This window comes from Portunus trituberculatus, chromosome 13, assembly GCF_017591435.1.
Source record: "Portunus trituberculatus isolate SZX2019 chromosome 13, ASM1759143v1, whole genome shotgun sequence".
Lineage (NCBI taxonomy): Eukaryota > Metazoa > Arthropoda > Malacostraca > Decapoda > Portunidae > Portunus > Portunus trituberculatus.
In genome coordinates this window covers 12078867-12103516 of record NC_059267.1, presented here as the reverse complement: position 1 = coordinate 12103516, position 24650 = coordinate 12078867, and the positions used below count along the sequence as shown (strand labels likewise).

Sequence of the window (24650 nt, the reverse complement as noted above, 5' to 3'; positions counted from 1 at the left end):
TATTTAATAATGCTATTGGTGTATAGCTCTTCAGCTCTTCCTGCTTTTATATCCTCCCTCATGCAACAGAGTCAGCCTGCATTCATTCCACATTCTTGGCACTCTTTCTTCTTCCCACACCTGGTTAAATAACTCAGTCATCCTATCAGTCACAACTTCCCCTCCATTTTGACACATTTCATATGGTATCTCATCTGGCTCTGCTGCCTTCCCATTTTTCTGCCCTCTGACACATTTCTCCACCTCCTCCCTGCTGATTCTCTTATTCATTTCATCCGCATCCTTCCTTTCCAGTATCACACATCCTTCTCTCACACCAAATACCTCACCTACACCTCCAATCTCTTCCCAAAACTCTTTAATCATCCTTCTCATATCTTCTTTGTCTGTCACCAGTTCCTCATTCACCCTCAGGCTCTCCACACTCTCACTGTCAGGCATCCCCCTCACCCCTCAGGAACCTGTACCATTCTCGGCCACCTTCCACACCTTTAGCTCTCAGGGACTGAATCACCTTTCTCTCACACCTGGCTTTAGCATTCATTATCTTCCGCTTCGCCACTCGTTGCTGATTCGCATAATATGCTGTCCATGCATTCTGGTACTCCCTTTCGGCCTCCTCACTCTCATGCCTCCTCTTTTTCAGTTGCCTGCATACCCTATTTAGTCTTTTTCTCTCTCTCCTGGTATCCCTAATTTCATCATTCCACCACGGCTTACATGCATGCTTTCTAGCACCCGTTCTCACATACCCTATCTGGCTGGCTGCTGCATTCTTTACATTCTCAACAAACCTATCATTCATCTCATCCACACTATTCAAACGTTCATCCTCCCAGCTTCGCTCACTCAAGTCTACCTGGAAATTCTCCCATCCTACACCCTTCAACCTCCACTTTCTCCGGTTAGTGTTTGCACCCTTTCCTTTTCTTCCATACAACTTACATTTCAGCACCAGCACGTTATGGTCCGAGACAATGTAAATCGTTTCATCTTCATCGATCCACATGCGGTCCACAATCTCACGCATTCTCCCATTCACTAGCATATAGTCAATCGCAGACTCTTGGTTCCTAGCACACCACGTCACTTGTCCTTCTGCCAGGGTCTCATTTAGGTTCTCCAGCTCCATCTCATTCACAAACTCATCAAGCATCTCACCATTCCTATTCATTTGTTCACCTAAAACACCTACATGAGCATTCATATCTCCTATAACAATCACTTTCTACATAGCATGCTCTCTCACAATCTTCTTCAACATACCATACTTCCTGCTATTGTCCCTGACTGCTCTATCACCTTCCACTGTCTTGTACACTACCAACACCACTAACCTCACACCTCTACCACACTCATTCATATACTCTACTCGGGCCACTAACACATCCTCACTTTCCACACTGTCTCCTACATCAAGTTCTTCCACACGCAGATTCCTCACTTTTCTGTGGAGTAGAGATACGCCTCCTAACCTTTCCTGTTTTCTGCCTCTCTTTCCTATCATCACATATTCGTCCCCTTCCATTTGCACTGCATCCCTAAAGTGCGTCTCAGTTATTCCTACCATATCTAAGTTCCACTCATTCAGCTCCTTACATACATCCTCGAGTTTTTCAATGTCCCATCCTCTCACATTCATACAGCCTAATTTCATGCATGTCTTTTACCTGTTGGGTGTGTTCTCTTCTTTGCTCCGGTACATTCTTCTCCTTTATTCAAGCGGCTCCGGAGCGATCCCGAGCCATCTGTAGCATCAAGAACAAGATCAAGATAAAGAATGCAGGAGTAAGAGTGGGGAATGATAAGATAGGGGTGCTCCTTTATGCAGATGACGTAGTGGTCATGAGTGATCAGCAGTTGAGTTGCAGAGTATGTTGGATGTTGTGGATGATATAGAAGAGACTTTGGAGTAAGCTTTAGTAGTGAAAAAAGTAAGGTGATGATAGTGAATAGGTGTGAGGATGAAAAAATACAGTATGGAGAATTGGAGAGAATGAGTTGAATCAGGCACGAGAATATAAGTACTTGGGGATGTGGGTGAGTCCAAGTGGGTGTGAAAAGACAAAGAATGAGAAGACAGATTTAGTGAATCAGTGGGTATAACGATTAGGGAGTGCAGCCAGAACATGAACAAGTAAATATGAAGTGCTGAGAGAAATGTGGAAGAGTGTGGCTGTGCCCAGTATAATGTATGGTATGGATGTGACTGCATGGAATGAAAGTGAAATTGACAAGCTAGAAGTGGGACAGAATAGAATAGGTAGAGAGGCACTGAACGCACACGGCACTTAGATACACAACAGTAGAAGCTCTGAGAGGTGATATGGGATGGAGCACTTTTAGGAAAGACTAGTAACTAAAGCTACTCTTAGGTACAAGGTTAGCTTGGAGACAATGGACGATGAAAGAATAGTGAGAAAGGTGTACCTGTGGAATGAAAGTGGAAGGAAATGGAGCAAGAGGTGCATGAGAATGACAGAGAAGAGTGGATTACAAGTTGTATGGGAGATGAGAAAGGCTGGAAGGAATCAGAATGAGCGTGCGTGGATCGTGACAAGAGTAGGCAGAGTAGGAATTGAATGGGATGCGAGGAAGTGGAAGAGTGAGATAGACAGAGAGTTGAAGCGTTGAATATATGGAATATATGGATAAATGAGAGGGAACCAAAGAGTACTCTGGAATGTTAGAAGGAAAAGAAAGCCCCGATGTATGAAAAGTGGTACGATGGTAGCCTTCCGAGCTAGGGCACAGTGTATGGATGTGAGTGAAAGGAACTACAGGTGGTCTGAGTCCCGCAGCAAAGTGTGCCAGATGTGTGACACAGGGCATGTCATGCTGGAGTGTGAGAAGTATGAAAGAGACAGGCATGAGATGATGCAAGTGATTTTGACTGAATTAAGGCATAATAAGGATGAAGACAGTAGGAAGAGACAGTAAGGGAATGGATGGTGCTGCTGCTGGGACTGTGTAAACTGTAAAGTAACGAGTGCAAGGATGATTGAGGCTGTGAAGGAAATTGATTGATTGATACATTTATTGTTGCATTAATAATGAAATACAACAAAGGAAGAGGATTGACCTTGCCTCGCACCCCCTGGGCAAAGACTTAAGGTTAAAGTATCAAAAATATTTAAATTGACAGTATACATAGCAAGAATACAAGTACTTAAATAGATAAATACTGATATTACACACCTTATTACATAAATATCCTACAGTGTGGGAGCAAACTGAGGATATTCCTTGAGTGTATCCCTGAGAGTGGCTGGCTGTAGATGGTCAATGAGGCTGTACAAGTCGTTCACCTTGTGGCCTAAATTTAGCAATGAGAGGACATTCCATGATATAATGACGCAGAGTATTATGTTAGTAGTTTTCAACATTATGTGCACCAAAACACAGAAATGCAGGCAAAATGCATGATTACACAACATTTATTCAAGGAACTGAAATATGTAAAAAAAAAAAAAAAAGGCAATTTTGGTGTTTTCTAGCATTTTATGCACGAAAAAAAAAAATGCAGCCAAAACAACTATATACACCATATTCATTAAATAGTCTTATATATGTTTTTTAAGGTATTCTAAGAAAAAAATCTATCTCGATTAAAAACTTTGTATATTGAAATCATTTTACATCGTTTCACGTTAAAACGAGAAAAAAATTATGAAAATAACGCAAAAGTAACAAAAACATGTTATTTTAGTTTTCTACTTTTAATGCATTAAAACACAGAAATGCAGGGAAAAAGCATATATACACACTATTTGTTTAAAGAACTGAAATATGGAAAAAAAATGGGATATTTTGGTATTTTGCACCATTTTTGGCATCAAAACTCAGAAAAGCAGTTAAAACAAGCATTTACTCGTATGTGTTTTAAGGTGTTTTCTGAATTGTGTTTTCTCGATTGAATAATTTGTATATTCAAGTCATTTTACATTGTTATGGGTTAAACTGATAAAATGGATGAAAAGAAGCCAATATAGAAAAACGAAATAAAAGTAACCAAAACTTATTACTTTAGTAATTTTAGTATTTTTGGGGGCACCAAAACACAGAAATGTAAGCAAAACGCATGTTTAAAAATTGAAATATGTAAAAAATGGGTTATTTTAGTTTTTTTCTAGAATATTATGCACAAAACTAAACAATGGAGGCAACACAAGTATATACTCCATGATTGTTAAAAAAAACTTATTTATGTGTTTTTGAGGTGTTTTATGCAAAAAAAAAAAAAAACTATCTACGCACATTGAAGTCATTTTACATTTTACACTTAAACCGACAAAATGATGAAAAATAAGGCAAAATAGAGAATAAACCGTCGTGGTACAGTGGAACCATGCGTGCTTTGGAGTCCGAGGAGTCTCCAAGCGCACGGGTTCGAATCCTGTCCACGGTCCGGGTGTAGGTTGGGCTTCATCTCTCGGGGCAACGGTTTCCTAGCGGGTGGGCTTTGAGATAGGAGGTACCCCAAAAAAGTATCCCCTTTACATTTTACATTGTTAGAATTCAAATGAGAAAAATTATGAAAATAAGCCACAATAGAGAAACGAAATAAAAGTAACAAAACGTGATATTTTAGTGGTTTTCTGCTTTTTATGCACCAAAGCACAGAAATGCAGGCAAAAGCGTATATACACACTACTTGTTTAAAGAACTAAAATGTGTAAAAGAATATTGGTTATTTTGGTGGTTTACACCATTTTCGGCACCAAAACTCAGAAAAGCAGTCAAAACAAGTATGTACACTATATTTGTTAAGAGGTATTATTTATGTGTTTTGAAGGTGTTTTCTGAAGAAAAAAAAACTATCTCGTTGAAGTCATTTTACATTGTTGTACTTTTAAAACGATAAAATTGATGAAAAAAAAAATCCAATCTAAAGAAACAAACTAAAAGTAACCAAAACGTGTTATTTTAGTAGTTTTCAATGTTTTTTTTTTTTACACCAAAACACTGAAATACCGTCAAAACGCAAAATTACACACTATTTGTTTAATGAAGTGAAATGTGTAAGAAATGGGTTATTTTGGCGTTTTCCTGCATTTTATGCACCAAAACTCCGAAAAGCACGCAAAACAAGTATATACACTATATTTGTTAAAACGTATTACTTGTTTATTTTTTTTAAAGTGTATACACAATTTTGTTTAAACGTCTTTTTTATATTATGTTTTCAGGTGTTTTATGAAAAAAATGCTATATCGATTAAAAATTTTATGTTTGTCATTTTACATTGTTACACTTTAAAAGGAGAAAATTGATGAAAATACGTCAAAATAGAGAAAAGAAACATCAGTAACAAAGACGTGTTATTTCAGTGGTTTTCTGTTTTTTATACACCAAAACACAGTAATGCAGGGAAAGCACGTACATACACACTATTCGTTTAAAAAACTGAAATATGTAAAAAAAAAAAAAGTTGTTTTCTTGGTCGTTTACAGCATATTAGGCACCAAATCTCGGAAAAGTAGTCAAAAGAAGTATATACACTATACTTCTTAAAACGTCATATATATATATATATATATATATATATATATATATATATATATATATATATATATATATATATATATATATATATATATATATATATATATATATATATATATATATATATATATATATATATATATATATATATATATATATATATATATATATATATATATATATATATATATATATATATATATATATATATATATATATATATATATATATATATATATATATATATATATATATATATATATATATATATATATATATATATATATATATATATATATATATATATATATATATATATATATATATATATATATATATATATATATATATATATATATATATATATATATATATATATATATATATATATATATATATATATATATATATATATATATATATATATATATATATATATATATATATATATATATATATATATATATATATATATATATATATATATATATATATATATATATATATATATATATATATATATATATATATATATATATATATATATATATATATATATATATATATATATATATATATATATATATATATATATATATATATATTGAGCTCATCCAAAATGCGCGGAGCAACGTGTGTTTCTTCAGGGACAGCAGAGGGCACTTGGAGCACTGACGAGTGGGCAGCCAGCACATGCACACGGTGTGAGCGAGTGCACAAAACTTATTACAAGGATCGGAGAGGAGAGAAACTTGACATTGATTTGGGTACCATCCCATGTTGGTGTGTTAGGTCATGAAAAAGCTGACCACTTAGCACAAAATGGAACAGAAAGAGATCAAACTGTAGAACAAGCTTGTCACAAATAGATAAGAAAATGACAAATATACATGTTGAGCAAGAACAAGGTGCAATTCTACATAAAGGCGAAGTGAGCTAGTGAAACAATGAAACACTACACCAAAGCACAAAGTGGCGCCAATTTCACATCTGGAAAATATGGAGTCAGCTGGAAAGACAGCGTGTGTGCCGGACTGAGCTTTGGATACAAACATTACTGGGAACTGGGCGTGTCATGTGAGGCTCCGGCCAGGGAGGGAGTGTCGCCCATGCTGTGAGCCTGACGCCCACTCCGTGCTGCAGTGCCCCGAGCTGGCATGTGCCACAAATAATGCCATCCACACCACATATGGATGTTTAACAATGGGAACATTACACAACTGCTATTGCTATTCAAAAACAAATACATCAAACAACTTATACGCTACATTGAAAACAAGTTATATATGTGTATATGCATAGAATAGCTAAGTATTCTGCACTAACATTACTTATATATTGTAAATATATATTATATAATTATTATTACACTTGTTTTTGTTCCTTACATTATTATCATTATTATTACATAAGAACACTAAGTTTAAGCTTGGGATGGCGGATACATAGGCAGTGTCCTGTCATCCCTTGGAAAAGTATTCACCTTTATTTTGTACCATTTACTAACCTCAACAAACCTATCCAATCAAACCAAATCTCTCTCTCTCTCTCTCTCTCTCTCTCTCTCTCTCTCTCTCTCTCTGGAAGGATGAAAGACTCACAGAGCAACACTGTGGTGAGGAACAACACCATTCACCCCACGCTGAACTCTGCATGTCTGGCTGGAAGGATGAAAGCCTCACAGAGCAACACTGTGGTGAGGAACAACACCATTCACCCCACGCTGAACTCTGCATGTCTGGCTGGAAGGATGAAAGCCTCACAGAGCAACACTGTGGTGAGGAACAACACCATTCACCCCACGCTGAACTCTGCATGTCTGGCTGGAAGGATGAAAGCCTCACAGAGCAACACTGTGGTGAGGAACAACACCATTCACCCCACGCTGAACTCTGCATGTCTGGCTGGAAGGATGAAAGCCTCACAGAGCAACACTGTGGTGAGGAACAACACTATGGTCAGGAGTGACGCGTGTGGGTATTGGGACCAGAAAAGAGCTTGCTGGGGTGAACTTGTATATATTGGTCAGTGTTACTGTTCAATGATGCAACAGAAGTGGTGTTTGTAATTTGTGAAGGAAGCTTATTCCAGATATCAACAATTCTGTTCGACTCCTTAAGTACACGAACATGTTAGACCATGTATCTATCTACTCATCCGTCTGTCTGTCTGTCTGTCTGTCTGTCTGTTGGGATTGCGAGGTGCCGGAGAGGTGTGTATGTCAGTCTGTCTGTCTGTCTAATTGCTTGTGTCTGTCTGTCTGCCTGTCAGTGAAATCATATGGGTGTTTGTGGGTATTTCTAAATTATGAACATGGAAAATGACTTTTGAGAACCCTTACCTATCTGAATCTATTGATCTAAATTGTTTCTGTTTGTTTGTCTTTGATATTGTACATGTTTTTGAGCGTGTGGTCAATAATATACAGAAAAAACACTTTTGAGGACTATTATCTACCTAAATACTTGTTTCTGTATGCTTGTCAATGAAAATGTACGTGTGTGTGTGTGTGTTTGTGTGTTTCACTACTACACAGGAAGACACACTGGTGCCCACCCTTACTTATCTCACCACTCGTTTGTGAATGCTTGTCTATCACTTACACGATTGGCTGAGGGTGTTTTCACTCTAACACAGGAAAATTCCTCTAGCGGACCCGGTTGCTGATGTGAGAAGCCTTGCAAACAGCTGTGGTGAGAGTGACGCCTTTCAGAACACCGGCCAAGACGTAACAAGGGTAATGGAGCACCCTCACTAACCTGATGCTTCTCACACGCAGGAACTGTAACAAAGGAAACGGACAAACTACAAAACTCAGGAAACAACAAAAACACAAACTGTAAAACTGCCATAACAACAAAAGGAACAAAAAACACTACAAAACACAAGAAAACACTACAAAACTCCACATAACTTTAGAAAACACAAGAAAAAAAATACAATGGGGTTTTTAATGGAGGTGAGATTCAGGTGTGTGTGTGTGTGTGTGTGTGTGTGTGTGTGTGTGTGTGTGTGTGTGTGTGTGTGTGTGTGTGAACTGAGCGCAAGAATTATGTAATGCACATTTATACATATATTGAGGAGAAATATCAACCAGAGAGAGAGGGAGAGTATACTCCCCGGGAAGAGGCATCTTTGTAGCAGTGTCCACACCTGCACACACCACCACCACCACCACCACCACCACCAGCTGTCTTCCTTGTGAAACATTTGTTCTCATCCAGTACCCCGCTTCTGTAGTAGTAGTAGTTGTAGTAGTAGTACGTGGTGGAGTATAATAGTAGTATTAGTAGTAGTAATAGTAGTAGGAGTAGTAGTAGGAGTGGTAGTTGGAGTGGTGGTAGTAGTAGTAGTAGTAGTAGTAGTAGTAGTAGTAGTAGTAGTAGTAGTGGTGGTGGTGGTGCAGCAGTGGTGGTGGTAACAGTGGTATATGGTGGCACTGGTGGTGGTGGCAGTGGTGGTGGGATGGTGGTGCGTGGTGGAATATGGTTGTGGTGGTGGTAAAGTGGCAGTGGTGGTGGTGGTAATGGTGGTGCTAATGGTGGTGGTGGTGGTGGTGGTGGTGGTGGTGGTGGTGGTGGTGGTGGTGGTGGTGGTGGTGGTGGTAGTGGTAGTGGTGGTGGTGGTAGTAGTGGTAGTGTGAAACAATGAAACACTACACCAAAGCACAAAGTGGCGCCAATTTCACATCTGGAAAATATGGAGTCAGCTGGAAAGACAGCGTGTGTGCCGGACTGAGCTTTGGATACAAACATTACTGGGAACTGGGCGTGTCATGTGAGGCTCCGGCCAGGGAGGGAGTGTCGCCCATGCTGTGAGCCTGACGCCCACTCCGTGCTGCAGTGCCCCGAGCTGGCATGTGCCACAAATAATGCCATCCACACCACATATGGATGTTTAACAATGGGAACATTACACAACTGCTATTGCTATTCAAAACAAATACATCAAACAACTTATACGCTACATTGAAAACAAGTTATATATGTGTATATGCATAGAATAGCTAAGTATTCTGCACTAACATTACTTATATATTGTAAATATATATTATATAATTATTATTACACTTGTTTTTGTTCCTTACATTATTATCATTATTATTACATAAGAACACTAAGTTTAAGCTTGGGATGGCGGATACATAGGCAGTGTCCTGTCATCCCTTGGAAAAGTATTCACCTTTATTTTGTACCATTTACTAACCTCAACAAACCTATCCAATCAAACCAAATCTCTCTCTCTCTCTCTCTCTGGAAGGATGAAAGACTCACAGAGCAACACTGTGGTGAGGAACAACACCATTCACCCCACGCTGAACTCTGCATGTCTGGCTGGAAGGATGAAAGACTCACAGAGCAACACTGTGGTGAGGAACAACACCATTCACCCCACGCTGAACTCTGCATGTCTGGCTGGAAGGATGAAAGCCTCACAGAGCAACACTGTGGTGAGGAACAACACCATTCACCCCACGCTGAACTCTGCATGTCTGGCTGGAAGGATGAAAGCCTCACAGAGCAACACTGTGGTGAGGAACAACACTATGGTCAGGAGTGACGCGTGTGGGTATTGGGACCAGAAAAGAGCTTGCTGGGGTGAACTTGTATATATTGGTCAGTGTTACTGTTCAATGATGCAACAGAAGTGGTGTTTGTAATTTGTGAAGGAAGCTTATTCCAGATATCAACAATTCTGTTCGACTCCTTAAGTACACGAACATGTTAGACCATGTATCTATCTACTCATCCGTCTGTCTGTCTGTCTGTCTGTCTGTTGGGATTGCGAGGTGCCGGAGAGGTGTGTATGTCAGTCTGTCTGTCTGTCTAATTGCTTGTGTCTGTCTGTCTGCCTGTCAGTGAAATCATACGGGTGTTTGTGGGTATTTCTAAATTATGAACATGGAAAATGACTTTTGAGAACCCTTACCTATCTGAATCTATTGATCTAAATTGTTTCTGTTTGTTTGTCTTTGATATTGTACATGTTTTTGAGCGTGTGTTCAATAATATACAGAAAAAACACTTTTGAGGACTATTATCTACCTAAATACTTGTTTCTGTATGCTTGTCAATGAAAATATACGTGTGTGTGTGTGTGTGTGTGTTTTCACTACTACACAGGAAGACACACTGGTGCCCACCCTTACTTATCTCACCACTCGTTTGTGAATGCTTGTCTATCACTTACACGATTTGCTGAGGGTGTTTTCACTCTAACACAGGAAAATCCCTCTAGCGGACCCGGTTGCTGATGTGAGAAGCCTTGCAAACAGCTGTGGTGAGAGTGACGCCTTTCAGAACACCGGCCAAGACGTAACAAGGGTAATGGAGCACCCTCACTAACCTGATGCTTCTCACACGCAGGAACTGTAACAAAGGAAACGGACAAACTACAAAACTCAGGAAACAACAAAACACAAACTGTAAAACTGCCATAACAACAAAAGGAACAAAAACACACAAAACACAAAAAACACTACAAAACTCCACATAACTTTAGAAAACACGAGAAAAAATACAATGGGGTTTTAATGGAGGTGAGATTCAGGTGTGTGTGTGTGTGTGTGTGTGTGTGTGTGTGTGTGTGTGTGTGTGTGTGTGTGTGTGTGTGTGTGAACTGAGCGCAAGAATTATGTAATGCACATTTATACATATATTGAGGAGAAATATCAACCAGAGAGAGAGGGAGAGTATACTCCCCGGGAAGAGGCATCTTTGTAGCAGTGTCCACACCTGCACACACCACCACCACCACCACCACCAGCTGTCTTCCTTGTGAAACATTTGTTCTCATCCAGTACCCCGCTTCTGTAGTAGTAGTAGTTGTAGTAGTAGTACGTAGTGGAAGTATAATAGTAGTATTAGTAGTAGTAATAGTAGTAGTAGGTAGTGGTGGTGGTTGGAGTGGTGGTAGTAGTAGTAGTAGTAGTAGTAGTAGTGGTAGTAGTAGTAGTAGTAGTGGTAGTAGCAGGTAGTAGTAGCAGTGGTAGTGGTGGTGGTAGTAGTAGTGGTAGTGGTGGCAGTGGTGCAGGTGGAATATGGTTGTGGTGGTGGTAAGTAGTGGCAGTGGTGGTGGTGGTAATGGTGGTGCAGCAGGTGGTGCAGTGGTGGTGCAGTGGCAGTGGTGGTGGTGGTGCAGTGGTGGTGTAGTGGTGGTGCAGTGGTGCAGTGGTGGTGGTGGTGGTGGTGGTGGTGGCAGTGCAGTGGTGGTGGCAGTAGTGCAGTGGTGGTGGTGGTGGTGGTGGTGGTGGTGGTGGTGGTGGTAGTGGTGGTAGTGGTGGTAGCAGTAGTAGTAGTGGTGGTAGTAGTGGTAGTAGTAGTAGTAGTAGTGTAGTAGTAGTAGTAGTAGTAGTAGTAGTAGTAGTAGTAGTAGTAGTAGTAGTAGTAGTAGTAGTAGTAGTAGTAGTAGTAGTAGTAGTAGTAGTAGTAGCATGAATACTTTTGAGTGCAAGGGTTGAGCCTAAGGTCCATTGTTTGATGCCTTCCACAGGTAAGGTTACCTCCACACAACTTTGATTGTGCTCCTCTGCGTGTCTTGTCTCTCTATTCTGTCCTTCTTATGATGAACAAGTTGACACACGCCATCGCCGCCATGTGTGCGTTTTGAGCCTCTTCATTCCCTCACTGACGTCACTCACGGTACTCCTTGCTTCACTCACTCACACAGCCGGTTTTCACCACCATCCTACTTTTGCACACTCAGCCAAAACTGAAGCAAGGCACATTTTTTATTTGTTAAAGTTTAGGAATGGGAAACAGGAGCAGCCGAACAGTGCGTGTGGAGGCGAGGTTGAGCCTGGTGGGCGAGGGTCGGGTGGACGCCATCAGGATGTCCCGGCCCCGGTCACCGGGCTGCTGCGGCAAGGGGAGGCGCTCCATCGCCTCCTTCACCTTCCCTAAGGGGACCGAGGGGGCAAAGCCCCTCGCGTCGGAGCAGGCGGCCAGTCTGAAGGTGGGCAGACTGGCCGCCAAAGACCCGGAAACACCCATCAGGGTCGAGTGCCTGGCAGGAGACAGGATAGTCTTCTGCCAGGAGATGACCCTGAGAGACCTCCTGGCAGGCGTGAGGCGCACGACGGCGAGGCAGCACGCCGTCTTGTTCCTCTGCCTGGCCAGGGGCAGGGTGTTCGCGGGGGCAGGGCTGCCCAGTACTCTTTGCAATGGCAAAGAGTGGGCAGCCGACCAGACCCCGTAAAGGCCCAGGCCGCCCCTGTCCCCAAGGCGGGGCAGGATGACGGCCCCGCCGAGGCTGGCCTGGTGGGGCCAGCCCGGGACAGGAGGCCTGCTCCACCGAGGCTGGCCTGGTGGGGCCAGCCTGGACAGGAGGCCTGCCCGCCGAGGCTGGCCAGGTGGGGGCCAGCCCGGGGCAGGAGGCCGGCCCGCCGAGGCTGGCCAGGTGGTGGCCAGCCCGGGACAGGAGGCCGGCCCCGCTGAGGCTGGCCAGGTGGGGGCCAGCCCGGGGCAGGAGGCCGGCTCCGCTGCGGCTGGCCAGGTGGGGGCCAGCCCGGAGCCGGACGGCCTGGGCCTGTGGGTCTCGGTCCCCAGCCCGGGAGAAGGGCAGGAGGGAAGGAGGACAGGAGCGCCAAAATCCCGCGGTGGACGAGGGAGCAGGGCTCGTCCACCGCACAGTGGGAAAGGGAGAGACTAACCCTTCCCCACCGCCGCAGCGGGAACCCCGTAGGTCAGGGAGGACTGGCCAGGGGAGGGTCGGGGGGAGAGGCAGGCTGTCCCTTGATCTGTTGGACAGCCTGCTCTCCATTGGGCACACCCTGACCCTGATCACCCTGGCGTACTCCACCCTGCAGGAGTACTTCCCTGACTGAGCGGGCAGCCCGCCCCACATGGCACACGGCTGCCCTGTGGGGGAGGGGAGGTTAGGTGGGAGGGGAGGGAGGAAGGCAGCCGGGAGGGGAGGAGTGCTGCCTTGGGAGGGAAGGGCAGCCAGGCCAGGCCAGGAAGGCCCAAGGGGAGGGGGGGTGGGAGGGCCTTCCAAGGGGAGGGCCCAGGCCAGGCCAAGAGGCTGCCCCAAGGGAGGGAGGAGGAGGGCGGCCCAGGTCTGGCCACAGGGCTGCCCCAGGGAGGGGAGGAGGGTGGCCCAGGCCAGGCCAGAGGGCTGCCCTAAGGGAGGGAGGGGAGGGTGGCCCAGGCCTGGCCAGAGGGCTGCCCCAAGGGAGGGAGGAGGAGGGTGGCCCAGGCCAGGCCAGAGGGCTGCCCCAGGGAGGGAGGAGGAGGGTGGCCCAGGCCAGGCCAGAGGGCTGCCCCAGGGAGGGAGGAGGAGGGTGGTCCAGGCCAGGCCAGAGGGCTGCCCCAAGGGAGGGAGGAGGAGGGTGGTCCAGGCCAGGCCAGAGGGCTGCCCCAAGGGAGGGAGGAGGAGGGTGGCCCAGGCCAGGCCAGAGGGCTGCCCCAGGGAGGGAGGAGGAGGGTGGCCCAGGCCAGGCCAGAGGGCTGCCCCAAGGGAGGGAGGAGGAGGGTGGCCCAGGCCAGGCCAGAGGGCTGCCCCAAGGGAGGGAGGAGGAGGGTGGCCCAGGCCAGGCCAGAGGGCTGCCCCAAGGGAGGGAGGAGGGGGGTGGCCAGGCCAGGCCAGAGGGCTGCCCCAAGGGAGGGAGGAGGGAGGGGTGGTCCAGGCCAGGCCAGAGGGCTGCCCCAAGGGAGGGAGGAGGGAGGGGTGGCCAGGCCAGGCCAGAGGGCTGCCCCAAGGGAGGGAGGAGGAGGGTGGCCAGGCCAGGCCAGAGGGCTGCCCCAAGGGAGGGAGGAGGAGGGTGGCCAGGCCAGGCCAGAGGGCTGCCCCAAGGGAGGGAGGAGGAAGGGGTGGCCAGGCCAGGCCAGAGGGCTGCCCCAAGGGAGGGAGGAGGGAGGGTGGCCAGGCCAGGCCAGAGGGCTGCCCCAAGGGAGGGAGGAGGAGGGTGGCCAGGCCAGGCCAGAGGGCTGCCCCAAGGGAGGGAGGAGGAGGGTGGCCAGGCCAGGCCAGAGGGCTGCCCCAGGGAGGGAGGAGGAGAGGTGGCCAGGCCAGGCCAGAGGGCTGCCCCAAGGGAGGGAGGAGGAGAGGTGGCCAGGCCAGGCCAGAGGGCTGCCCCAGAGGGAGGAGGAGAGGTGGCCAGGCCAGGCCAGAGGGCTGCTGCCCAAGGAGGAAGTGAAGGAGAGCAATGCAGAATGGTCTCTCCTTGGTACAATAACTTTTTGATTGTACCATGGTCTCTCCCCACCTGTCACTCTCTGTGGCATGCAAACAGACACCGAGGTTCAACAAGGAAAAGACAGAAGGAAATCTGATTGGAAAACATGAAGGTCAAGGAAATCTGATTGGAAAACATGAAGGTCAAGGAAATCTGATTGGAAAAAATGAAGGTCAAGGAAATCTGATTGGAAAACCTGAAGCTGGAGGGAATGAGGTGGCGAAATTTCCAGCAGGCCAGGAAGTTAATGGCTCACAAACAAACACTGTTATTGTTTATCTCTTATTTTCTTATATTTCAACGTATCAAGTTGGTGGAATTCAGAAATAATCATGAGAGAGAGAGAGAGAGAGAGAGAGAGAGAGAGAGAGAGAGAGAGAGAGAGAGAGAGAGAGAGAGTATGCATATTATAATTGTACTTATTAACAATTTGCCTCGTGGTATTCGTCATTATTCCTTTGAATGTCAGAATGATGGTTGATGTGTTGGTGGAGGGAGCTTTCCAGTATAGAGAGGTTGCCCACAAAAGGTACTTGAGCCTTCCATCTCCCTCCTATTGTTCTCAAAAACTGTCCTTCCGTGCTTGCACCTTGCCTGGCCAAACTCTTTAAACTTCATCTATCTTTTTCTAGCTTTCCTTCCTGCTGGAAGTTTGCCTACATTCAGCCTGTTCCTAAAAAGGGTGACCGTTCAAACCCCTCAAATTACTGCCCTATAGCTTTAATCTCTTTCTTGTCTGAAGTTTTTGAATCTATCCTGAATAGGAAGATTCTCAAACATCTGTCACTTCACAACCTTCTATCTGATCGCCAGTATGGCTTCCGTCAAGATCGCTCTACTGGTGATCTTCTGGCGTTCCTTACTGAGTCTTGGTCATCCTCTTTAGAGATATTAGTGAAACACACACACACACACACACACACACACACACACACACACACACACACACACACACACACACACACACACACACACACACACACACACACACACACACACACACACACACACACACACACACACACACACACACACACACACACACACACACACACACACACACACACACACACACAACAATGTAATTTCTTGAGCAAAGCAGCCAGTAACTTACTCAATTTCACACGACAGACAGACAGAGAGACAGAGAGAGAGAATTTTCAGGAGAGAATGATAATAATGATAACAAGAAGACGAAAAGAAGGAAAAGAAGAAAGAAAAGAACAACAAGAACAACAAGAACAACAAGAAGAACAAGAAGAAGAAGAAGAAGAAGAAGAAGAAGAAGAAGAAGAAGAAGAAGAAGAAGAAGAAGAAGAAGAAGAAGAAGAAGAAGAAGAAGAAGAAGAAGAGGAGGAGAAGAGGAGGAGGAGGAGGAGGAGGAGGAGGAGGAGGAGGAGGAGGAGGAGGAGGAGGAGGAGGAGGAGGAGGAGGAGGAGGAGGAGGAGATATAGAGAGACGTCCCAAGAGAGAGAGAGAGAGAGAGAGAGAGAGAGAGAGAGAGAGAGAGAGAGAGAGAGAGAGAGAGAGAGAGAGAGAGAGAGAACAATGGACAATCTTCTTCTGATGCTATGATAGAATGTAAACAGTGTACGAAACAGGACTGCAGACAGTCACTGTTATGTCACCAAACATTTAGCGACGTTCTACTTCTTCAGGACACAGGTGACAGAGATAATGGCTCTGTACCACAGCCAACAGGGTATCAGGGTTGTCATCTGCCTGCTGCAAATGCGGCACGAGGGCTCTCTACGTGTGTCACGTGTTCTCTACCATCAGAATTATCACACAACCGGTAAGGGAGGAGGGTACTGGAAGCATATCCATTACAATTTACCTAGACAGTGGTGTATTAAATATAGTAAATCTGTATACATCAAAGAACAGTTTCAATGTAAGTAACATTCCTGAGTGCATATACAATGATGTAACACTGATAGCTGGAGACCTCAACGCAAGGCATGCAAAACTAGGACATTTAAATGGCTTTGACAATAGCAATGGAAAGGCTTTCTATCATTTCGTGCAAGATCATCCTGAAGCACACTTGTTAGGGGCCCCCTGTGTGCCTGTGTGCCTGTGTGCCTGTGTGTCTGTGTGTCTGTGTGCCTGTGTGTCTGTGTGTCTGTGTGTCTGTGTGTCTGTGTGCCTGTGTGCCTGTGTGACGCACGTGAAGGCTGGCGGGCTTCATTACGCTTGTGTACTCAATGGTCAGGGGATTAGTGGACAGTGTACGGTGGTGCCTGAGGTAGTCAGCGATCACTCTGCCCTCAGCATCTCCATCCCAATAAAGAAGAAAGCTCCACCACAACTAGCGAGAAAGAGGCTTTGTTTGCCAAAAACAAACACTTATCGGATCTTACATGGCATTGATTACCTTCACCCACAGGTGCCATTACCCAAAAGGGTTGATTTCCTTTCAGGCAAACCACAAGCACTACATCCAGCCACAAGACTGTCTGCCGCTGAGGTCCCTGGCCTGCCACAGGAAATCTCTGCCTATACCTGTGGCACGGGTCCCTCGTCTCGGGAGAAGAGCCGCCACACTGAGCCGTCCATCACGTGTCGGAAGGAGTCGTGTGCGTTCTCCCTGAGGCCGTACGCATTCTTGCTAGGCAGCGCCGTGCTGATGCTGAGGAACTGCTCGGTGAAGGTCAGGCCACCAATCCTTGTGTCAAACCTGAGGAGTGAGGGAGAGCGAGTGTCACAACAATTGTGGTGAGCCGTGGTGCACACACACATCACCACACCACTACAGCACACACTGGTGCACACACACACACACACACACACACACACACACACACACACACACACACACACACACACACACACACACACACACACACACACACACACACACACACACACACACACACACACACACACACACACACACACACACACACACACACACACACACACACACACACACACACACACACACACACACACACACACACACACACACACACACACACACACACACACACACACACACACACACACACACACACACACACACACACACACACACACACACACACACACACACACACACACACACGCGCGTAATGTATTTCTGTCTTGTAATTTTCGTCCTGTACTTTCTTAAGCCAAGATTTCACTGCACAAGTGTTATCTCATTTCATAAACCACCTTCACGCCTGTATATGTTAGTTATGAATCTAAATACGCACTCCGTGACTCTGATCAATTTTCGCAGCGATGAAAATTTAGTTATGTCTCAGAAGCGACTGACTCAACATCTGCTTGAGTTACACTGACTTCTTTACTCAGATGGCTTTTGTTGCGGCCATTGGGCCATTGGGTTTCGTTGGTGAGCCACTCGGGGCCTCGAAACCATAGTGTCCGCTTTACTAGCTCCTGTAGTGACACACCTCGACTCAGCAAATCTGTTGGGTTAGCTTTAGTCTCCACATGTCTGAAGTTATACTTTCGCTGTAATTCACAGATTTCATTTACTCTGTTCATGACATAATTATGGAAGTTTGGAATTATTATTCCTGATCCATTGTAATGCTACCTCGTTATCACACCACAGGTAAGTTTGTGGTATGTCGAGATGTTGTGGTAACATTCACATGATTTACGTTACTCATTGATGGCTGATGTTCCTCAGTGTGATCTTCTTCCCTACTTTGTGCTTGTGTAGTCTTACTGCCCGGTACTTTAGTTGCTTTATTATCGTAACTCTTGCACAAAGTCGTGTGGTGAATCCTCGGGAACACTTTCTACATTGTTGCAATTTAATGTTACAAACCTTTGGATTATGATTTCCCATACACCGAGCACAGAGGTTTAATACTCCAAGTCTGTGAACAAGAACAACAAGAACAACAAGAAGAAGAAGAAGAAGAAGAAGAAGAAGAAGAAGAAGAAGAAGAAGAAGAAGAAGAAGAAGGAGGAGGAGGAGGAGGAGGAGGAGGAGGAGGAGGAGGAGGAGGAGGAGGAGGAGGAGGAGGAGGAGGAGGAGGAGGAGGAGGAGGAGGAGGTGATATATAGGTATTACGTCCCAAGGAATTAGAGAGAGAGAGAGAGAGAGAGAGAGAGAGAGAGAGAGAGAGAGAGAGAGAGAGAGAATGGACAATCTTCTTCTGATGCTATGATAGAATGTAAACAGTGTACGAAACAGGACTGCAGACAGTCACTGTTATGTCACCAAACATTTAGCGACGTTCTACTTCTTCAGGACACAGGTGACAGAGATAATGGCTCTGTACCACAGCCAACAGGGTATCAGGGTTGTCATCTGCCTGCTGCAAATGCGGCACGAGGGCTCTCTACGTGTGTCACGTGTTCTCTACCATCAGAATTATCACACAACCGGTAAGGGAGGAGGGTACTGGAAGCATATCCATTACAATTTACCTAGACAGTGGTGTATTAAATATAGTAAATCTGTATACATCAAAGAACAGTTTCAATGTAAGTAACATTCCTGAGTGCATATACAATGATGTAACACTGATAGCTGGAGACCTCAACGCAAGGCATGCAAAACTAGGACATTTAAATGGCTTTGACAATAGCAATGGAAAGGCTTTCTATCATTTCGTGCAAGATCATCCTGAAGCACACTTGTTAGGGGCCCCCTGTGTGCCTGTGTGCCTGTGTGCCTGTGTGTCTGTGTGTCTGTGTGCCTGTGTGTCTGTGTGTCTGTGTGTCTGTGTGCCTGTGTGCCTGTGTGACGCACGTGAAGGCTGGCGGGCTTCATTACGCTTGTGTACTCAATGGTCAGGGGATTAGTGGACAGTGTACGGTGGTGCCTGAGGTAGTCAGCGATCACTCTGCCCTCAGCATCTCCATCCCAATAAAGAAGAAAGCTCCACCACAACTAGCGAGAAAGAGGCTTTGTTTGCCAAAACAAAGGCTGGGCTTCAAACACTTATCGACGATCTTACAGAGTGGAACAGCTGCTGTGATGGATACTATGAAGATCTTAGATACAAAACTGACTAAACAGCAAAGTAGTGAAGAGCCACCGCAGAACAGGTGTGCATTGATTACCTTCACCCACAGGTGCCATTACCCAAAAGTTGGTTGATTTCTATGTTACATAATCAGCTTCACTACACACCAAGGCTGCGTGTAGAGTGCTGTGTCACTCTGCCACTCTGTGCTCACCCATGGCGTTGCTGTTGAGGAGCAGCACGCCGTGGGCTCGCCCGTCGTTCTCCACACACTGGTAGAACGGATGCACCCATACAGGTTCACTTGCTTTCCGGCCTGCAACAAGGAAACAAGGAACATTTCTAGTATTTCCCTGCACCACAGGCTGGCCTCCTTCAGGCAAACCACAAGCACTACATCCAGCCACAAGACTGTCTGCCGCTGAGGTCCCTGGCCTGCCACAGGAAATCTCTGCCTATACCTGTGGCACGGGTCCCTCGTCTCGGGAGAAGAGCCGCCACACTGAGCCGTCCATCACGTGTCGGAAGGAGTCGTGTGCGTTCTCCCTGAGGCCGTACGCATTCTTGCTGGGCAGCGCCGTGCTGATGCTGAGGAACTGCTCGGTGAAGGTCAGGCCACCAATCCTTGTGTCAAACCTGAGGAGTGAGGGAGAGCGAGTGTCACAACAATTGTGGTGAGCCGTGGTGCACACACACATCACCACACCACTACAGCACACACTGGTGCACATACACACCACTACAACACACACTGGGCACACACACACACACACACACACACACACACACACACACACACACACACACACACACACACACACACACACACACACACACACACACACACACACACACACACACACACACACACACACACACACACACACACACACACACACACACACACACACACACACACACACACACACACACACACACACACACACACACACACACACACACACACACACACACACACACACACACACACACACACACACACACACACACACACACACACACACACACACACACACACACACACACACACACACACACACACACACACACACACACACACACGCGCGTAATGTATTTCTGTCTTGTAATTTTCGTCCTGTACTTTCTTAAGCCAAGATTTCACTGCACAAGTGTTATCTCATTTCATAAACCACCTTCACGCCTGTATATGTTAGTTATGAATCTAAATAGGCACTCCGTGACTCTGATCAATTTTCGCAGCGATGAAAATTTAGTTATGTCTCAGAAGCGACTGACTCAACATCTGCTTGAGTTACACTGACTTCTTTACTCAGATGGCTTTTGTTGCGGCCATTGGGCCATTGGGTTTCGTTGGTGAGCCACTCGGGGCCTCGAAACCATAGTGTCCGCTTTACTAGCTCCTGTAGTGACACACCTCGACTCAGCAAATCTGTTGGGTTAGCTTTAGTCTCCACATGTCTGAAGTTATACTTTCGCTGTAATTCACAGATTTCATTTACTCTGTTCATGACATAATTATGGAAGTTTGGAATTATTATTCCTGATCCATTGTAATGCTACCTCGTTATCACACCACAGGTAAGTTTGTGGTATGTCGAGATGTTGTGGTAACATTCACATGATTTACGTTACTCATTGATGGCTGATGTTCCTCAGTGTGATCTTCTTCCCTACTTTGTGCTTGTGTAGTCTTACTGCCCGGTACTTTAGTTGCTTTATTATCGTAACTCTTGCACAAAGTCGTGTGGTGAATCCCTCGGGAACACTTTCTACATTGTTGCAATTTAATGTTACAAACCTTTGGATTATGATTTCCCATACACCGAGCACAGAGGTTTAATACTCCAAGTCTGTGTATTCGTTCATGACCACTTCTGTAGGTAGTTAGTGCAGTAAGAATCCTTGTGACCTGCACCGCAAAATCTGCATTTCATATCGTAACTTTCTTTGCCGCCTTTAATTGGAGTTCTGGAAGCAAAGTATGTTCCCACTTGCCTTTCTGGTGCACGTTCCGAGAACACTGTTGGAATCTCTGGCTTTGATGCTTTTGGTTTTTGTTGATTTTCCACTTCCATGTGAGACACAAGATCCCTGATGCCTTCATTTAATTGATCTAAATTCAAATAATTAACTTCATATTTTAGATATAACTGTCTTATGGTGGTAGTGGATAACTCATGCTCAAACAATGAAGCGATCATCCTTTCACAGCAATCAAAGTTGTGCTTATTCCTTAAACTTCTTGTGTAATTTAACATTTTTCTTCTGAATGATTTTAACTCAGTTTTATCATGCTTTGATGACTCAGTACTTGTAATTTTGTGTAGTAAGCAATGTTTGATCCTTTCCTTATCGCCATATGTTTCCTTAAGTGTGTTAAGAGCACTGTCGTAATTAGTGGAAGTAGAGCTGTATCCCTTTACCAGATCTAATGCACGTCCTTCCAATAAGGATTTGAGGAATTGAAGTTTCGTAACTGGTTCCAAGTCAGGTCTGCTTTCTATCTGTGCTTCAAATTGATCAATGAACTGTTCATATTCTATTAAGTGTCCAGAGAAGGTCGGTAACTGGAGGTTAGTTAGTTTTGGTAACACTGAAGCTGAAGCTGCTGGCGCAGTGGTTGTACCTGGTGCTGATGGTCCGCCACTGGTTTGATGTGTTATCTGGTTCAGCACACTTCTCATTTTAGATATAGATTGTTGGTAAGTTTCATGGCTTCTATAGTAATCAGTCTGTAATGAATCTATTTCATTATCATCACCTTCTATTTCAAGAAGTATTTTCTCTACCGTTTCATATGATTGCTCGTATGAATTCCATCTCGTTTCTAAGTTAGTAATTGATTTTTCTAACTCAATCTTGTCAGAGTAAGGTTGGTTTAGCAAATCCTCACAGTTGTTAATGGCTCTGCTAAGGTGTCCTTTATACGCCTTTAGGGATCTTTTCGGTTTAGCTAAATCCATGTTGAATTACTGACTGTTCTCTATGAAATATCTTATGGCATTTCTAAACTTGTGGCGTAGGTGGAACTGAGCCTCTTCATTGAAGTGTATCCCATCAGTTACACCATGTTGGAAGGGTTTTACCACCTATACTTAGGAACTATACATATGATTTGGTTTTGTATTTCCTTTTCAGTCTAGTATTTATGGTATTTGCCACCTTTCTGTATTGTGTGGCAGTCACATGGAATCTAGAATTAATTGGTGGGTTTCGATGCTCCAATAGCACCAAAGCAATTTGTGAATGACAGTAGGTATGAATTAGTTCAACAACTGCTTCAATATGATGTGCAATGTTACGAGGCATACAACCATCGTACACAGCATTGCCACCCAAGAACAATATAGTGAAATCATGAGGCCACTGTAATACATTAGATGATTAGAGAAAGGACTTGACTCAAACGAGGAAGCTTTAGCTCCGGGGCACCTGTATGTTCTTATTTTCGCGCCCTCTACTGGCCCAACACCGCGTGGTACTAAGCTGTGATCCACTACCGCGATCGTTTTCTCAGCACACATCTGATTAATAATGTTTAAGTATCAGAGTATTAGTACTTAGCCATATCAGGCTGGTCCATGCATGTCCCTCTCTGTGATCAGAACATGTCACCTCCCTCTTCACCATCCTCTGTGTGGCTGTGTGTTGTAGTACCTACTGAGAGAGAGATAGAGAAAGCAGGGTTCCCACAAGTAGAAGAAAGCATTACCTTAGATGTTGCCGATTTTTACTCTAGATTTCACCAAATTACCTTAGATCTGTTGGACCATATCCCTGAAAATTACCTTAGTTTTTTCATATATATATATATATATATATATATATATATATATATATATATATATATATATATATATATATATATATATATATATATATATATATATATATATATATATATATATATATATATATATATATATATATATATATATATATATATATATATATATATATATATATATATATATATATATATATATATATATATATATATATATATATATATATATATATATTATATATCTTGATAATATACGGTATATTGAGAGAGAGAGAGAGAGAGAGAGAGAGAGAGAGAGAGAGAGAGAGAGAGAGAGAGAGAGAGAGAGAGAGAGAGAAACACAATGTGCAAAACCAAAAGTATAAATAACTGACGACTTATGAGTTATACGATTACTTCATCATACTGAATTTACTAGAAATTATTCTTATAAAATAAACTAGCTGGTCTTCCAATTATTACAAAAAATCATGGTGTTATACTAGCATGTTCAAAATTACTAATTACTGTACATAATACATATTATACTAATATGTAAAAAAAATCAGCCTTTAAGCTGCAAGTTCAAAAACACAAAACCAATGAATATCTTACCTCAGGAGTAGACAAGTATTGGGATGCCATCTACTGTGTCCAGCAGTTTGCTACGGTTGTTGTGAACAGAGTACCGACGTCGTCACGACGGAGAGTATTTATAGATGACGAGCCAGTGACGAGTACGGAACGCGTCCGCAACCGGGTATGGGAGTCATGATATTCTCGACTTCTGAATTGAACTTGTACTGTACGTGAACCAGACTCTCCAAGTCTTTGTAAAGAATAGTTTGTGGTGCAGAATATACTGGGGTTGTTGTTCAGAACCATAAATATCATCCCATTTTGGCTATTACAGTATATCAGAATTGCATTTAACAATTACCTTAAACACTACCCTAAATATACTCAAATTACCTTAGAAATACCTTAAAAATTGCATTACCTTAGACATTACCTTAAAAGTATCTAAATTACCTTAAACTAAGGTAATTACCTTAATAGTGAGAGCCTTGGTACTGGAGTTGAGAAGCGTGGCATTATGTAGACTGATGAGCGGGAGAGTTGCGACGTGTTTCAAAAGTAGCAATTAATAACCACTGTATTGCTGTGTTCCTGTACATTTCCTTCACTAACAAAAACAAACATGTAATTCTATCATTAGCGAACTAACTGTTTCCTGTAATGCTCTGACTGCCTCCACGAGACGCAA

General features: G+C 44.0%; 1 protein-coding gene across 3 annotated transcripts; it reads right to left on the bottom strand.

Annotated features, from left to right (window-relative positions):
- Positions 1-10649: 10649 nt before the first annotated feature.
- LOC123503251 (maltase-glucoamylase, intestinal-like) lies at positions 10650-24422 on the bottom strand. 3 transcript variants are annotated; one of them, XM_045252821.1, is made up of 4 exons: positions 23999-24422; positions 20076-20250; positions 19829-19930; positions 10650-10874 (listed from the first exon to the last, which is right to left on the bottom strand). In XM_045252821.1, exons 2-4 carry the CDS (start codon positions 20127-20129, stop codon positions 10740-10742), a joined length of 291 nt encoding a protein of 96 aa, XP_045108756.1. In that variant the 5' UTR covers positions 20130-20250; positions 23999-24422; the 3' UTR covers positions 10650-10739. The 3 variants fall into 3 exon arrangements, with proteins under 3 accessions (XP_045108756.1, XP_045108757.1, XP_045108754.1); XM_045252822.1 differs by lacking the exon at positions 23999-24422 and adding an exon at positions 20831-21286; XM_045252819.1 differs by lacking the exons at positions 19829-19930; positions 20076-20250; positions 23999-24422 and adding an exon at positions 17186-17447.
- Positions 24423-24650: the final 228 nt, after the last annotated feature.

Bases quoted from the DNA above. Each gene is read 5' to 3' on its own strand.
- LOC123503251 (XM_045252819.1), bottom strand. From the start codon at position 17,422: ATGTGTGTGTGCACCACGGCTCACCACAATTGTTGTGACACTCGCTCT. The intron at 10,875-17,185 runs GTATAGGCAGAG...CCTTTGTTACAG, and splicing joins ACGAGGGACCCGTGCCACAG to TTCCTGCGTGTGAGAAGCAT.